At 41.1% G+C, this 17,522-nt stretch overlaps 1 protein-coding gene across 1 annotated transcript in view; it reads left to right on the top strand.

Annotated features, from left to right (window-relative positions):
- Positions 1-4,633: 4,633 nt before the first annotated feature.
- NPLOC4 (NPL4 homolog, ubiquitin recognition factor) overlaps positions 4,634-17,522 on the top strand; it is a 52,324-nt gene continuing 39,435 nt past the window's right edge. Inside the window, exons 1-4 of the mRNA XM_020813300.3 lie at positions 4,634-4,778; positions 9,033-9,113; positions 12,041-12,153; positions 15,135-15,314. Coding sequence (XP_020668959.1) covers positions 4,764-4,778; positions 9,033-9,113; positions 12,041-12,153; positions 15,135-15,314 — 389 coding nt within the window. The 5' untranslated portion in view covers positions 4,634-4,763. The remainder of the gene's footprint in view (positions 4,779-9,032; positions 9,114-12,040; positions 12,154-15,134; positions 15,315-17,522) is intronic.

Raw genomic sequence — 17,522 nt, 5'->3', positions numbered from 1 at the left:
TGTGGACACGCCTGGAAGTGAAAGGAAAGTCTGATACTGCAAAGAAAAATACTACATAGGAACCTGGAATGTAAGATCTATGAACCTTGGTAAGCTGGGTGTGGTCAAACAGGAGATGGCAAGAATCAACATTGACATTTTGGGTGTCGATGAACTAAAATGGACAGGATGGTCGAATTAAATTCAGATGATTATCATATCTACTAGTGTGGGCAAGAATTCCGTAGAACAGTGGTCCCCAACCTTGGGCCTCCAGATGTTCTTGAAGTTCAACTCCCAGAAATCCTGACTAGCAAAGGTGGTGGTGAAGGCTTCTGGTAGTTCTAGTCCAAGAACATCTGGAGGCCCAAGGTTGGGGAACACTGCCATAGAAGAAATGGAATAGCCCTGATAGTCAACAAAGGAGTGGGAAAAGCTGTAATGGGATACAATCTCAAAAAGGATAGAATGATTTCAATATGAATCCAAGGCAGACCTTTCAACATCACAGTAATCCAAGTTCATGCAACCAAACACTGATGCTGAAGAGGCCGACACTGACCATTTCTATGAAGATTTACAACACCTTCTAGAAATGACACCAAAGAAAGACATTATTCTCATTATAGGGGACCGGAATGCTAAAGTAGGGAGTCAAGAGATAAAAGGAACAACAGGTAAGTTTGGCCTTGGAGTTCAAAACAAAGCGGGGCAAATGCTAATAGAGTTTTGTCAACAGAACAAGCTTGTCATCACAAACACTCTTTTCCAACAACACAAGAGGTGACTCTACACATGGACATCATCAGATGGGTAATACCGAAATCAGATTGATTATGTTCTCTGCAGTCAAAGATGGAGAAGCTCTATACAGCCAACAAAAACAAGACCTGGAGCTGATTGTGGCTCTGATCATCAGCTTCTTATAGCAAAACTCGCGCTTAAACTGAAGATAGTAGGAAAAACTACTGAGCTAGTCAGGTATAATCCCTTATGACTACACAGTGGAAGTGAAGAACAGATTTAAGGAACTAGATCTGGTGGACAGAGTGCCTGAAGAACTATGGATGGAGGCTCGTAACATTGTACAGGAGACCACAACAAAAACCATCCCAAAGAAAAGGAAATGCAAGAAAGCAAAGTGGCTGTCCAATAAAGCCTTACAAATAGCAGAGAAGAGAAGGGAAACAAAATGCAAGGGAGATTGGGAAAGTTAAGAAAATTGAATGCAGACTTCCAAAGAATAACAAGGAGAGACAAGAGGGCCTTCTTAAATGAACAGTGCAAAGAAATAGAGGAAAAGAATAGAAAAGGAAAAACAAGAGATCTGTTCAAGAAAATTGGAGATATTAAAGGAACATTTTGCACAAAGATGGACATGATAAAGGACAAAAATGGTAGGGACCTAACAGAAGCAGAAGACATCAAGGTGGCAAGAATATGCAGAGGAATTATACTAGGAAGATCTGGATGTCCCAGACAACCTAGATAGTGTGGTTGCTGACCTTGAGCCAGACATCCTGGAGAGCTAAGTCAGGTGGGCCTTAGAAAGCATGGCTAACACATGGGTGAAAGAGGAGAGCGGAAAGGCCAGTGGAGGTGATGGCATTCCAGTTGAACTATTTAAAATCTTAACAGATGATGCTGTTAAGGTGCTACACTCAATATGCCAGCAAGTTTGGAAAACTCAGCAGTGGTCAGAGGATTGGAAAAGATCAGTCTACATCCCAATCCCAAAGAAGGGCAGTGCCAAAGAATGCTCCAACTACCGTACAATTGCACTCACTTCACACGCTAGCAAGGTTATGCTCCAAATCCTACAAGGTAGACTTCAGCAGTATGTGGACCGAGAACTCCCAGAAGTACAAGCTGGATTTCGAAGGGGCAGAGGAACTCAAGAGCAAATTGCTAACATGCACTGGATTATGGAGAAAGCCAGAGAGTTCCAGAAAACATCTACTTCTGCTTCATTGACTACGCAAAAGCCTTTGACTGTGTGGACCAGAACAAACTATGGCAAGTTCTTAAAGAAATAGGAATAAGAGATTTGGTTTAGATCAGGGGTGTCAAACTCAAATTCATCGGGGGCCGCATCAGCAGTTTGGTCCCCATCAAAGGGCCGGTTGTATCTGTAGGTCTTACCGACCTTCGCTTTGTGACCCGACAATCAGCTGTTCCGCTGCTTCAAAATGGCCGCCGGAACAGCCGAAAGGGGCCGGGGCGCAGCGTTTTCGCGCCCTTGGTAAGCAAGGGGAGCGCGTGAAAACGCTGCGGAAGCCCCGAAATGGCTGTGCGCAACCATTTCGGGGCTTCCGGCAGCGTTCTTGCGCGCTCCCCTTGCTTACCAAGGGCGCGAAAACGCTGCGCCCCAGCCCCTTTCAGCTGTTCCGGCGGCCATTTTGGACCCGCCGGACAGCTGATGGCAGCCATTTTGGCGCCCTCATTGTGCGAGGGGAGGGCGCGAAAATTGCTGCCGGCCCCTGGGAAACATCGCACAACGGTGAGTATTCTATGGCACTGGAACGCATTAAACACTGTTTAATGCGTTCCAATGCCTTTTTGTGTTCCGTAGTGCGATGTTTCCCACAGCGAAGGTTAATCCGGAACGGATTAACCTCGCTGTGCGAGGCACCACTGTACTCCGTGCAGGCACGGAGTAAATTCATTGGGAAAAAAAAGGGGGGGAGGCTGCAAGGCTGGCGGCGGCTCCACGGGCCATCAGACGAGGTCTGGCGGGCCGGATTTGGCCCGCGGGCCTTGTGTTTGACACCCCTGGTTTAGATTATACCTTATCTACCTCCTGAGAAATCTATATGTGGGACAGGAAACAACACTTAGAACTGGTAATGGAACAACTGATTGGTTCAAAATTGGGAAAGGAGTATGACAAGGCTGTATATTGTCTCCCTGCTTACAGTGGGGTCTTGACTTGAGAACTTAATCTGTATTGGAAGGCGGTTCTCAAGTCAAAAAGTCTGTAAGTCAAGTCTCCATTGACCTACAGTGCATTGAAAACCGATTAATCCTGTAACAGGCCGTTTTTGTTCCATTTTGGTTTTTTTCTGGTCTGTAAGTCAAATCTCAGTCTGCAAGTCAAACCTAAATTTTGCGGCCAGAGAAGTCTGTAACTCAAAAAGTCTGTAAGTCAAGCCGTCTGTAAGTCAAGGGTCCACTGTATTTAACTTATATGAAGAATACATCATGCAAAAGGCAGGACTGGAGGAATCTCAAGCCAGAATGAAGATTGCCAGAAGAAATATCAACAACCTCAGATATGCAGATGATACCACTCTGATGGCAGAAAGTGAGGAGGAATTAAAGAACCTCTTAATGAGGGTGAAAGAGGAGAGTGCAAATATGGTCTGAAGCTCAACATCAAAAAAACTAAGATCATGGCCTCTGGCCCCATCACCTCCTGGCAAACAGAAGGAGAAGATATGGAGGCAGTAATAGTGTTTACCTTCGTGGGCTTCATGATCACTGCAGATGGTGACAGCAGCCACGAAATTAAGACGCCTGCTTCTTGGGAGGAAAGCGATGACAAACCTAGACAGCATCTTAAAAAGCAGAGACATCACCTTGCCAACAAAGGTCCGCATAGTCAAAGCTATGTTTTTTCCAGTAGTGATGTATGGAAGTGAGAGCTGGACCATAAAGAAGGCTGACCACCAAAGAATTGATGCTTTTGAATTGTGGTGTTGGAGGAGACTCTTGAGAGTCCCTTGGACTGTAAAGAGAACAAACCTATCCATTTTGAAGGAAATTAACCCTGCTCACTGGAAGGACAGATCCTGAAGATGAGGCTCCAATACTTTGGCCATCTCATGAGAAGAGAAGACTCCCTGGAAAAGCCCCTGATGTTGGGAAAGTGTGAAAGCAAGAGAAGGGGACGACAGAGGACGAGATGGTTGGACAGGGTCATCGAAGCTACCAACATGAATTCAACCAAACTCCAGGAGGCAGTGGAAGACAGGAGGGCCTGGCGTGCTCTGGTACATGGGGTCACAAAGAGTAGGATACGACAGCAACAATAAAGTGAGCCGCTGAAATAGTTTTCCCTGGAAAAGTAGCTGTACTAGTCCCTTACAGCAAAAGTCTGACTTCTTTAAAACTAGTGCCTTTAATTCGTCATAAGCCCTCTCTATTTTGGTGTCCTGAAGCCCCATTTCTTCCACCTTACAATTACAGCCCTCTAATAAGCTTTCCTAGCTTTTATATCAATGGAGACTGGCTTCAACCCACCAATTTTACGAAAAGTGTTTTTCTGTCAGCAAAGCTCAAAGAAAAGAAGGGAAACATAACCAATCGCTTTTTCTTCGAGGGCACTTTGGATTAATTTCCTCACACCGTTTTGCTGCTCCCTCGACATGAGTAGCTTAAAAAGCCTGGGAAGCAAGCAGCACTGTCTCCTCCTATCTTTACACCGGCAAAGGGAGGACACTGTTGTTTCGTGAGAAATTACTCTCCTTTTGAAAGGAAAAAAAAATCCCTAGTTTTCAAACTGGGAGAAAATAACTCTCCCAACCGGGGTGGGGGGGAAGACCCACACGAGAAACCCGAGAGTTGTGCCTAGGCGGTGCCAATAGAAAAGAGAGGGGGAAGAGCAAGAGGCGCCCTCTTTGGGGCCGGACCGTTTCTACCCGGAACCTTGGTGCCTCCGTTGCGTTACCGGGCGGGAACGGTGACGCGGCAGTATTGGCGGTGCACGGGCGACGGAGAGGGCGGGCAGGAGGCGGTGCTACCGGAGCCGGGGCAGGACGTGGGTCGGGAGCGGCTGTGAGGACATGGCGGAGAGCATTGTAAGTTAGGGCTGAGTGGGAGGGAGCGGGGGCATTGCGAGGTGGCTCTCTCTTCCTTGTGAGGCCTGCGAGGGAAAAGGAAGGCGCTCCCTTGTCCCCTTCCCTTTCTGGTTCCCTGGGTGAACGAGCGTCTCTCGCCTTCTCTCTCCCCCCCCCCCAAACACTCTTCGGGGTCTTTGTCATAGTCAGGGAGGCGGGCAGTCCCGACCGGCCCATAGCGTCCACCTCTCCTCCCCCGCCCCCACCCCACTCTTTAACCTCGCGTGGCTTTGGTGCCCCCCCCCCACATGGGTGTTTATACCTTTCCTGAATGCCTTCCCTTGGGGCTTGACAGGGCTGCCCTGGATTTTCTTTTTTGGGGGGCGGGGGTGGGGTGGGAGGCAATGGCCGTCTGGACTTATTTCCCTTTGAATTCTTTCTGCGGTTTCTGTGAAGGAAAGGAAAAAGGCAAGCGATTTTGTCAAAAGAAACAAGCAAACCAATAAGGGGCAGGTTGTCTTCAGACGACCAGTCCCTGGGTCCCTCTTTTCCTTTCTGTTAGAGGAGAAGTTGGCACTGAATGCTGCTTGTACCCCACCCACCATCCGCTGATAATTAAAACACCACTTGCCCTCCCTACTTTGATCTGAGGTGGAGGAGTTCTGTTCTAGCCAAAAGCTGGATGATAGAGTTAACAGTTGTTTCCTAGTACTGTAGTGCTTTCTTCTCATGGAATCATGAGAATGGGGAGGAGCTGCCGAAGAAGAATTCGCCACATACCATCAAACTAAAGTTCCCAATATTCTTTTAGGAAAACTATGGTACTTAAACAACTATAAACTTGTAGTTATGTATGCTTTTCTGGTTTCATTAACTTACCTCTTCCTACCCACATATGGTGGCTAGTCACAAAGGCTGCTAATTGTGACTTACAGTTTCTGGCACATCAGCTGGATTTCCCCCATTTTTCTTTAGTATTGACTTTGTCTTTCAGCATCTAGTCTCATTTTAGCACTACAGTACTAGAAATAGCTAGCTGGATAGCTCAATGGTTTACATATGGTTGCCAGTGCAATTCCTCACTGGGAGAAGTTTCAAGATTGCCTGAATGTCCAATAAAGACACTGAATAACTAATTTCTAAAGGCTGAATTCTCTATAGTGAGAGTATATATGCCTCTCTGGAGCCCCCATAGTGTATGCAACCTAATGATACATAAGTAATGAGGACACAGTTGGGGAAAACTGAAAGCAACAAGTCTAATCAGTGACTATTAGAGAGAAAGCCTTTTAAGTGTTGGCATCTAGGTTGTGCTACACCTTCTGCAGGACCCAACTGATGACAGTTAGTCTTTTCAGCGGCAGATAAAGGGCATACTTTTCCATCTTGAATATTTTAAAAGTATTCTTAGACCTTTTATTTGGCTGTTATTCTCTGTCTATAGTTTTTTTTCCTTTCAGATTTTATGTTTCTGGTGTATTTTTAGCATTTGGGTTTTTTTTCACATAAACTATATAGAGAACTTTCACTATTGGATGGTGTATCCATACTGAAAAAAGTAAACTTAAAGTGTTGGTTATGGAATCGCTAGATAATTAGTACACAAAAGACTCCCAGGTCTGTTTTCATTATCAGCTTCCTTGTTTGAAGAATTAGGAATGGGAATTGTGTATAGGATTGGGCAGCAAACATTTTAACAGCAGATATACTAGCTTGGCATAGCTGTCAACAAATTCTTGCTGGCATCCTATCTTTGTGATGCTGTTAATTAGATATGGCAGGAATAACAAACAGATGTCAGTCATACATCCCAGTAAAAGAAGCAGGGCTTTAGTTGGACACTTTTGGCATGCAGTTACAGCCTTCAGTTCCAGGAACTAGGCTTTGATGTGGCTTGCAGGTAGTTCTAGTTTAACTTGTTTTGGTGAAATGAAATCAGCAATTTCAACTGCACAGAATTTAAGTGCTGCTGTTTAGCTGCTCTAATAGGTAGACCGTTCATTCAGTATTCATTACATACCTATTTTGTCCTGAGATCTAGCTTTCGTTGTTAATTCAGTTCATTTGTAGAGCCATGTCAAAATATTTCTTACATATTTAAATTGTTCAGTACAGTAATTGTAATTTGGCAATAAATCTGTTCAGATAGTTTTCAATATGGGGATATAAATTACAACTGCTGGAGCAAAAAGATTTTGGAAAAATACTCCTATCTGCTGCTTCTCTCAAAATTGTCAGTTAGTACCTATATAAAAGAACAGGGGACTGTTACTGATTATAAAGGTTTCAAATACGTGTCATTGTTGCAGGCTTACAATGACATCTGATTTGGCAGGTTTCCTGGATAATAGTGTCTGCTTTAAGATATCTGCTGAGGAAGCAAAAGGAAACTGTATGCCCATCTACATCTGGAAACAGCTGTCTTAGTTTTCTTTCATATCTTTTTTGTTGTTTTTAACTTTGCAATAATTATTTTTTAAATTTTCTTTTTAATGACATTTTGCCTGCTTCAGTCAGTTCATGTGTGTTACCATGATAAAGACAGTAGGACATGTTAGGTATCCATTTAAATGAGATCTCAAAATGGAAAAGAATGAGCTGATTACGTAAGATACTAGAATTCATGGGACATGTTCCTAGAGTTAATGGTATGACTTGGCCTTTGGATTAGTCATTCAGCTGCCACTCCAGGGTGAAATTCTGTGGTGTGTGGAGGCAGCACTTCTGAGCATCATGAGAGAGAATTGCTCAAGATTGCTGCTCATGCAATCAGCTCCAGTGTTTGCTTAATCTGAAGTAAATTTTGTTAAGTTCAGGACTTTCAGTTACTGAGGTGTAAAATTGGTTTTTTTGTTTTGTTTTTTGTTTCTTTTTTTGTTTTATCTTTCTTCTTCCTCCCTTAAAAAATTAAGAAATAGGAACAAAATTTAGGGAACTACAATGGAAAAGTCAGTGTTTAAAACCTATGGTATGTGCACAATTTATAAATGAAATGAGATTAGCTATCATTATGTGACAGTGCATTTCACAAAGGGCAAATTTGCAAGAGAACGCCTGCTTTTACACTGCCCTTTATGATGAAGGTTCATCAAGTTTAATTGTCCCTTAGTGTAGAACTTCACATGCCCCCTCCCCTATTTATAGATTTCCCCCCTAAGGCAGAGTTCACAATCTATGTACATTAGAACATGGTCTACAAATTTTATGCTAAACAAAGGCAATTCAAGGAACCTTACTGATGTGTCTATCTTCAAAGAAGTATACTGCAGTAACAGACCTATCCATTCCTAGGTTCATAAATTTCTTTGTAATATTCCACTAGATAAATGCAGTTTATTTTTATCTTTGTAAATTCCACTTGAAATGATACAGTGTGATATAACAAAACAGAACTTAGCCCTTCTCGAAAAAGGCTCATTCAACCCTGGTTCATTTGCTTATGCAGCAGCATTTCACAGAGAGGGAGAACAGAATGTTAAGGGCTGTCCTCCCTGAAGACATTGAAGGCATGATGTTGTAACATGAAATTTGTGTAATATTTTTGTTACTGTTTCCACTACCATTTGTCTACTTTTTTCTGTATGCTTGCTTCTATGTTGCAGTAGCAACCTCTGAGTGTGAGACGTTTTTGTACATCTGAGAAATGCAAGACCTACTAGCTACTAATCCTAGGCTAAGCCCACCTTTCCATGGAGGGTTATCGCAAGCTTTTGTTTTCCAGAGTAAATAGCTGTCTTCCTTTCTCCATTTCTTTTCTGGTTCTGTATCCCACAGAAACTGTGGGATTTCATTCACTTTACTGAAGATACCTATCCATTTTTATCAGAATGAGAGGTGTTGACAGTTAATGATATAATGTGATGTCTACTTTTGTACTGACAAGAAGCTAACAAATGTTTATGATCAGCTTATATATAATTACTGCTGTTTGAGAATTACTGTATAAACTCCAAGGCTCGGTCAATGAAAAGTCCTTCCAAGTACTCCTAGTATTTACCTATTAACCTTTTTATATTTTCAAAACAATAACATGAAAATGGATTATACTTGGCTCTTAATTCACTTGTCCTGTGTTATACCTTCTGGAAGATAGTTTTTTAAAGCTGAGATGACTTTAATTTAAATGCTTATAGGCTGAAGTCATACTGGTTTTGTTTCATGCTTTTCACATAGTGCTCTGTATTTAGCATTCTCTTTTTCAAGAGGCAAAAGTTTTTGAACTGTGGCAATTTCTATGATCTAACCATCTCCAAAATCTTTTAATATTCCTAACAGATAATCCGTGTGCAGTCCCCAGATGGAGTGAAACGTATCACAGCAACAAAACGGGAGACTGCTGCAACATTTTTGAAAAAGGTATTATAAATTGGCACATTTGTTTGGTGTCTTCTTAGGACAGTGGCAGAAGTGGACTTCTGTCTTGTCAGAGCACTGCCATTCTATGAAGGCTCTTTTGGATTTGGTTGAATTTGTGCAGATGCTTTCTGTGATGTTGATTTGACATCATTAGAAGAGGGAGTAATGGCTGGGCAATTCAGCACATACTAGCCAGGATACTAATTTCTTCAAAATTAAAATGAACCCATATTTTGTTACAAACCCGCATTTGACATTTCTGTCCAAGTCTAACTCATCCCAACATGCCACAGATTCTGTTTCTATCGGAATTATTTTCTGTGTTTGATGGGAAGAGTGATGGTTCAGTACACATGGTATATATGCGGTATAAGGGACTGCAGTTATTTCTCTGCTGTTTCGATATTGTTATGGTTGGTCATAATGCAAAACAATGTAAAATTGACATGCTAATTTATACCTACCCTTAGGTAAGTTGCCATGTGAAACCAATGTGATCTAAAGCCACAGTCTTATGCATGTATACTAGGAACTGAGTCTTGGATTCAGTGGACCATATTGTGAATGAGTTGTTTTGGATCTGTGTAGGCATCCTTCAGTCTCAAGAGACTATGGTAACATGCTCTGAATGGGTCTTGGAACAGCGTCTAGTGTGGCTGAGGCCAGTCTGAGAGTGACAATCCCTTCCACACTGAAGACAAATACAATCTGTCCCCTGATTTTGCTGGTTTTGGGATTGCCTCTTTGCCTTGGCCTGCTGAACAAATGTCTCTTCAAATTGGGAGAGGCCATGATGCCTCCAGACTGAATGCTCAGATGTCAAAGTTTCCAATCTGTTGAGGTCCATTCCTAAGGCCTTCAGGTCCTGCTTGCAGATATTCTTGTATCGCAGCTGTGGTCTCCTTCTGGGGCACTTTCCCTGCACTAATTACAGGGGAATTAGTGTTTTGGATAGATTTCTGTTATTATCATCACTCTTATTTATACAATTGAGTATGGATAACACCACTAAAATGCACTTATATAATACTGTCATAAAACAAGGAAAATCATAGTAAAGTGGGAACCTATAACTGCAACATAACTGAAAAGAAAGCAGAAGAAATGTGTACAGAACACCACCACAGCATGCATTGGAAAGCATGGAAGACTTTCTAATTATCTAGGATCCATAAATGGATTTGCTATCTTGCCACTGGCAAGTTTCTTTTTGTTCGAGGGAGTTCACAAAATTGGGGCAAGTCCTTCCCTTTCTGCCATGCCAGAAGAAAAGGCTCTTTCTTGTGGCATTTTCAGAAGCAGAATGACAGTAGCTGTTGTTAATGCTGCACTGAATTTCAGACATTTGGAAAGCCATGGGACTTCTTGCTGTCTTTCAATTCATGAATGTTGGTACAATGGGTATAAACTCCTATAATTCTCTTTAGGTATTTTAAGATGAGGAGAAACTCATCTTTTCCTCCTGTTGTGCTGAAGGTTCATTTCAGAGTGTGGGGAATGGGACCATAGCAAAAAATTTTTTTTAGCTGAGTACTAATGTGGCCTAAGTAAGAGTCATTGATCTCTACCAACAGAGGAAACTTTTAGGGGAGCTGGTTAGAGGAATCTATGCTGACAGCAAATTTCTTAAAAGTGTGATTATTTTTCCTCATGCAAAACTCTTTCAAACTAGTAAACACTTCTAATGGGTTTTATATGCTTGGGATTCTTTGAAATGAAGTAATTTGCTGCCTTACTGCATATGTTACTAAGCACCCAGTGTTCCCAATCTAATTCCTACTTCTTTGCAGCTGTGTAGGTGATGAATTGAAAAATCTTAGTAACAGTTTACTTACTCAGGTTAAAACTATTGACTGCATGCTTCTTTTTTTGGAGTATCAGTTCCCCCCCCCCTTACAGTGTGACAAACAAGAGTTGTCAAACGGCAGCAACATTAATCTCTTAGGAACTGAAATCAGGTTGCTGTTTAAATTGTACCACCCCCTTGTATGAAATTTCCTTTGCTTGTCTGTATTTGCTGTATGTCTTCTAGATATTTTGGATGTGTTGGCACTGCGGGCTAAACCGCAGAAGCCTGTGCTGCAGGGTCAGAAGACCAAGCAGTCATAAGATCGAATCCACGTGACGGAGTGAGCTCCCGTCGCTTGTCCCAGCTCCCACCAACCTAGTGGTTCGAAAGCATGCAAATGCAAGTAGATAAATAGGGACCACCTCGGTGGGAAGGTAACAGCGTTCCGTGTCTAAGTCGCACTGGCCATGTGACCACGGAAGATTGTCTTTGGACAAAAACGCTGACTCTATGGCTTGGAAACGGGGATGAGCACCACCCCCTAGAGTCGAACACGACTGGACAAAAATTGTCAAGGGGAACCTTTACCTTTACCTTCTAGATATTTTGAGCATAAATTTCTACATATCTCACTTTCTGTAATTAATTAAATCTACACGAACTATCAACACAAGCATTTCATATAAGCCCTATTAAGGTGTGAAAGGTGAAGGAGCTTTCTGTGCGAGCAGTGATGAAGCTGCACCACATAGGCCTACTTCTGAAGATGCATCACTCCACTGCCACTGCCTCTGTTGGCATCCATGCTTACAGAGTAAACACCTATGGTGGAAACACCTACTGTATGCAGATATTGTTATACTCACAGAGACTTCCACATAGTTCAGAACCCTGAATGGAGTATGTTCTGAATTGTGTGGAAGTCTTGACAGATATGACAGTGCTTACAAAGGTCTCCCCACTGCTGGCATTCACTCTCCTGTGAGGAGTAGAACCCTGTGGTGACACAATGTCATAAATGAAGCTACTTAGTGCATTCCTATTCCTGTTCAAGTAGTTCCTCTGCCTTTTGGAATGTTTGAAGATGAATAGTCTTTGTTCTAGGTGTTATCTGCTCTTTTATCCTTTTTTTTTCTAGGTTGCAAAAGAATTTGGTTTCAGGAATAATGGATTTTCTGTGTACATCAATAGAAACAGGACTGGTGAGATTACATCCTCTCCCAATAAGTCTCTGAACCTACTAAAAATCAAGTAAGTGCTTAGGAAAATACATTGAACCATTCTTGGACTAAAGTAGATTCTGCTTGCATTTTGGCAAGCTTGTCTAACATTTCTTAACAGAGCCTGTCTGACAACTGAGCAGAAATACATGTTGTAGCATTGCCTGTGGGGTGTTAGCTATCCTATTTATATCTATGGATACCGCAAGAGCAAAGTTTGTTGGTTTGTGATATTATAGAACTATGAGCTACTACTTAGACAGTGTGTTACAATTGATTAAATTTGTGTTTTTCACTACAGGTGCTCAGTACATTCTGTATGTGTTGTGTTATTGCAAATTAACTTGCCATTTCAAAACTGTTAGCTATTCCAGATTTGTTTGGAATTCATTTATTGTTTAGTGTGTGGTGCTGAGTGTAAAGAGCATAAAGAGCAAGAACATTGTAATCATCTGAACTAATTTTGTTGTCAGACAAAAGTGGAGTAAAGTAGATTCTAGAGCAGCTTTCTTTGATGATACTGATACCAGAAATGTGCTCTGGAGGGTTTCCTAGCCTTCTGGAGCAGGTTTTCATGTGGTGGTGGGAGGGCTACAGCAGGAGGGGGAATTGTCTATGGGGATGGGAGGTTTGGAAATAACAAACTCCTAGTCCCATATTTCGACAAGTGGCTGAATTATGGGGACAGAGAGCTGTCGAACAGTGTTAGCGAGCAGTCCTCTTACCTCCATGCTGTTCTTGTGCCACTTCTTCATGCCCTCTGAATAGCACCCAACTGCACTTTTGCAAGTCATGCAGATTCCCTGGGACTTGCAAAGGTGCGTAGGAGGAATGAGTTCTGATGGAGGCTGCCTCAAGGACTTTTCCAAAAATTCTGTATTTCATTGTCTTGTCTGGCGGAAGCAGTAGAATTCATGACCCCTCCTGTGCTCCTATCTACATCTTAAATTTGCTCAATGGTGTGGAAGAACCCTTGTTGCAGATTTGTGATGTCACAGAGGGCTTGAAGGGTGAAAGCAAAATCCCAGTTCCACTTGTATTGGATATGGAACCATATTACTAAGTCTTGGCCAGGGATACTAGAACAGGTTGCTGAATTTTTGGACTAGTTAATATAGGAGAAGGTAAAGTAAGACACCTTGACTTATTTTTAAGGGGAAAGGTGGGTGAAAAGTATTTTAAATAAATAAAGTTGAGAGAACGGCATAATTACAGGTAACATTTGGAGTAGGCATCCACACTGTATATTTGCTTCTTTCCTGTCTGATCCTTTGGGATGAAGAATAGGCTATCTTTGCAGTGTTCTTGACTGTGGCATTGAGTTCAATACCAACTATTCTATTGTGATTTTCTTAACGTTGTTTTGATTCACAGCAGCATTTCCTTTTCCTCAGAGTGTTTTGCATGCTATAAAATTTCTGTGGGTGACAAACATATAGTGGTTTTCTGCTTCCTGGGTCTATGACTTTCCATCAGGCATGTCTTTGTTCACAGGTACACTGTTGGATTATGCCAAAGGAAAAAGAAGAAACAATAACATCTTCTTGGGAACTGTGTGGAACTGTAGATAATCCATCTGCAGCTTTCCTATAAGCTAATATTTGGTTATTTATTATTCACAAAATGTTCCATGGCAGCTTATGGGATGTGAAATAATAACAAGAAGGCAGAGCAGTGTTTAATTCCCAAAGTCCAACTGAAACAAATAAACAGAATTCACTTTTCTCTGAAAATCTCACAGGAAAGAGTCTGGTCCACCCTCCCTTGGATAGGCAATCCATTTAGGGGCAGCCATTCAATTGATTTCTCTGTCTGTCTGCTGTTGGCATTACTGTTAGAAAAGTTAGCCTTGGTGGAGTGGATTGCTTATCAGCTCTTGTGAATCAGCTTTCCTTCTCTGCAAATCTTGGCAACCTGCCAATAATTATGGATACAAAGGGAAAAGAAAAGGTGCAGCTTATTACTGGAGTTGAGAAACTTCTTTTCTTATCACCTTTTTCTTAGCATCTCTGTTCTCCATATGAAGAAGAGAGGGAAAAATGCCTTGGTACTTAAGATGGGACAAATCTTGAATGACACCATGTGTTCATATGGGGGGAGGAAGGTTTTAAAGAATTGCAGTTTTAAAAAGCAGCAGTATTGATTGCCATCAAATATTTATTTATTTATTTATTTATTTATTTATTTATTTATTTATTTATTTATTTATTTATTTATTTATTTATTTATTTATTTATTTATTTATTTATTTATTTATTTATTTATTAGATTTTTTTACCCCACCCCTCTAGACCATGTCTACTTGGGGTGGATAAATAGAAGGAAGTGCAGCAAAGAACCCATATTGTTGAAGGCTCTGCATAGTTACCAGGAATTAAGCTCTTCAAATCCCAGTAGGCCTTCCATTTCCATTAACATGTATCTGGTTACTCTAATTGTTACGACTTCTGGCTGGGATCTAGCATTTCCTTGAGCATACTTCCATGTTTGGAAGGAACACTCTTGATGACAGAAGGGTGTGTGTGATTTTTCATGGATTTTACTTATAGTTGCTTGAAAAAGCTGATCTGGAGCATTAGAAGATACCCTCTGAATGGTGTGGAACAGCCATTCTCAACTTTTAAAAAACCCCATGGCCATAAACACAGCATAAAAGAATCAGGATTGTATAAGCAAGTTAATGAACCTTTTAAAGTGGTGTGTGAAGAATTGTTTCCAGTCTGTGGACCCCTTCAGATATGCCAGGGGGCCCCTAGGGGGCCATATGGCCCCCGTTGAGGATGACTGATGTAGAAGATGGTGCTGCAGGAGAAGGGGTGTCACTGAAGATAGTTTCTCTCCCTTTCTTCAGGAAGAATTTCTGCTTGAGATCAGTTCCTTCAGTTCCTGCTTTGAGGAACTGTAACACAGAGACAGAGCCTGTATTGCCACATCTGTAAGGGTGTTGTGAGTCCTTATGAAACCAATGCTCATTCTCTAATGTTTCTGTCATGTTTTTGTCTTTTCCCATAGACATGGGGATATGCTGTTCCTTTTTCCTTCAACTCCAGCTGGTTCTTCCTCTGAGAACATGGACATCTCAGTTTCTCAAGGTGCACGCCAAATCAGTGCTCCCCAGGTCATAGAAGATGAAATTGATCAGTATTTAATAAAACAAGATGGGAAGATTTACAGAAACCGAGACCAGCAACTGTAAGTATCACTGTTCTGGCATTTCAAAATTCCTTTTCCATATAGTTTGTCATGATGCGTCTCCTTGCTTATGTATGGGATTTTACTGTTTATGTCTCTCTCTCTGTTCTCCAACCATATAGAATTAATCACATAGAATTAACTTAAACTCTTAGTGTTCAACTTGCAGTAAAGGCAAATGGATGATCAAAAAAGGCTCTCTAGGAAACTCAGCTGCATACAGTATTTCAAGAAACCTTTGCTATGGAATATCACAGAGTCTATGTAGAACTCGTGACTAATAAATTCAGAATAGTATGATGATAGTTTCACAACAAATTAATTGGTTTTGTGGATTTGTAAATTTAGATGTCCTTAAAATTGCATACAAAATGTTGCACTACTTATTCACCAAACTATGTTGACAGACACTCTATTTTTGACTGCTCTTGACTGATTCATATGTGTTATGGGCTTTATTTGCTTTCAACATTTATGGCTAGTAGAATGAAATAGCAACTTTATATGCACTAGCAAGTGCCAGTCATATTATGATGCAGCTCCTGATTATTCCTTTAGTCACCTATTTTTAATTTGTGGTACCTTAGTAGTGTTATATCTGAATTGGGGTCAAAGCACCAGGCACTAAGACCTTCTGATTAGCAGGAATGAGATATAATCTGCTATCTTCCCCGTCAGTCTTCTTTGCTGACATTGAGTTTAGTATTGTCCTTGCAGTAGCTGTGAAAAAGTGAGTTTCCCAGCAATAAAATTTAGACTCAGTAAAACTTTTAGTTTGCAAAACCTGAGCAGGACAGTTGATTGACAGGACCTTTTGGAGGGCAAGTAGGAAGTAGTTTGATGAACATGGTATCAACCATAGACAATTATGAGCTGTTCTTTTCCTAATTCAAAATATTAGGGGGCCACAGAGACTGGCAAAATGTTAGGAAGAGCAACCTTCAGAACACGGCCTAAGAGCCCGAAAAACCCACAACAACTGTTAGGGGGCTGTTTGATCTTAAAAATGGTTAAGACCTATTAGCATTACAGAAAACCTGTTTCTGATGGAGATGAACAGTATTACAACTGATTTATGGGCCACTGTAGCAGTCTGCAGGTTTGGTCTCTACTTAAATGTGTGTCTAAGGAGCTGTTACGATATTGCATACTTTTTGAAATTATACCACTGTGTTAGTGCTGCAACCTGGCTTATGCCTTTGTCTGAGTATTCATATTTAGAGGCATAAGACAGGTTGTAGCACTAACACAATAGTCTGAGAATTCATATTCATATTCTGTAATAAATAATTACAGAAAAAAGTAAATGGAGCAACTCTCATTTCAACCAAACCTGCAGTTAGTCACAAAGGCCAGAAAACAATATAGCACAGGCTTAGCTTGCTATATGATTTTGGAATCTGCCTTGATTTGTCTTCTAAATCTTTGTGCCTCTTTTATCCTTCTGTGAATTAAGTGCAGCATTTCAGAGACATTGATGTTTTAGTATATCTCAGTGATGCTGAGACTCCAGTAGGGAGTTGTTCTAGATAACTATATATTTCCTTGCTGGTGCCTTCAAAGAAGCTTGAAGAATTTCATGGATGTGCTGAAAACACCCTAGAGATCAGGACATGTTAGGAGAAGGGGCATTATACCCACCTGGTGGCCCTTTGTTCACTGTAGCAATCAGTTCTGAAAGTGGACATCTCTATTGGTTCCAACTCTCCAGAAGGCTAACTTAAACTTTTAAAATATATAGTTAATCTTAAAACAAAATAAAAAAAACAAACAAAAAAGAACCCTGGCTTCATGTTGTCCTTTTAATGATTTTCCAAGCTCAGGAATCATTGCTCCAGTGAAGATAATGAAGCAGAAGCATTGTCAGACTCTTCAAAACAGTAGTTGAGGGATAAAAAAATTGTGCTAGTGAAACCATCAAAGACAAAACTGCTCTTTTATTATAAGTTATCCTAATGTTTGCTAAATACATTCTGAGAGAATAAAGACATGGTGTTGTTGCTGGGAATACTGACACACTGCCATTCATGAAGGCAGGAACCAAGAGTGGGGCCAAAGAACCTCAAATTATTCTAGAATGATTATGAGTGAGTGTTGAGCAAAGAAAGCTTTGCTACATTAAATTAACAGTGCGCTGGCTCGTTTATTTCTTATTGTTAAGTGGCAAAAGAATGCCACACTGTAGCTTTCTTACAAAAAGAAACAATC

The sequence above is a fragment of the Pogona vitticeps genome, chromosome 2, assembly GCF_051106095.1.
Source record: "Pogona vitticeps strain Pit_001003342236 chromosome 2, PviZW2.1, whole genome shotgun sequence".
Taxonomy (NCBI): domain Eukaryota; kingdom Metazoa; phylum Chordata; class Lepidosauria; order Squamata; family Agamidae; genus Pogona; species Pogona vitticeps.
This window is presented reverse-complemented; position numbering and strand designations above follow the sequence as displayed.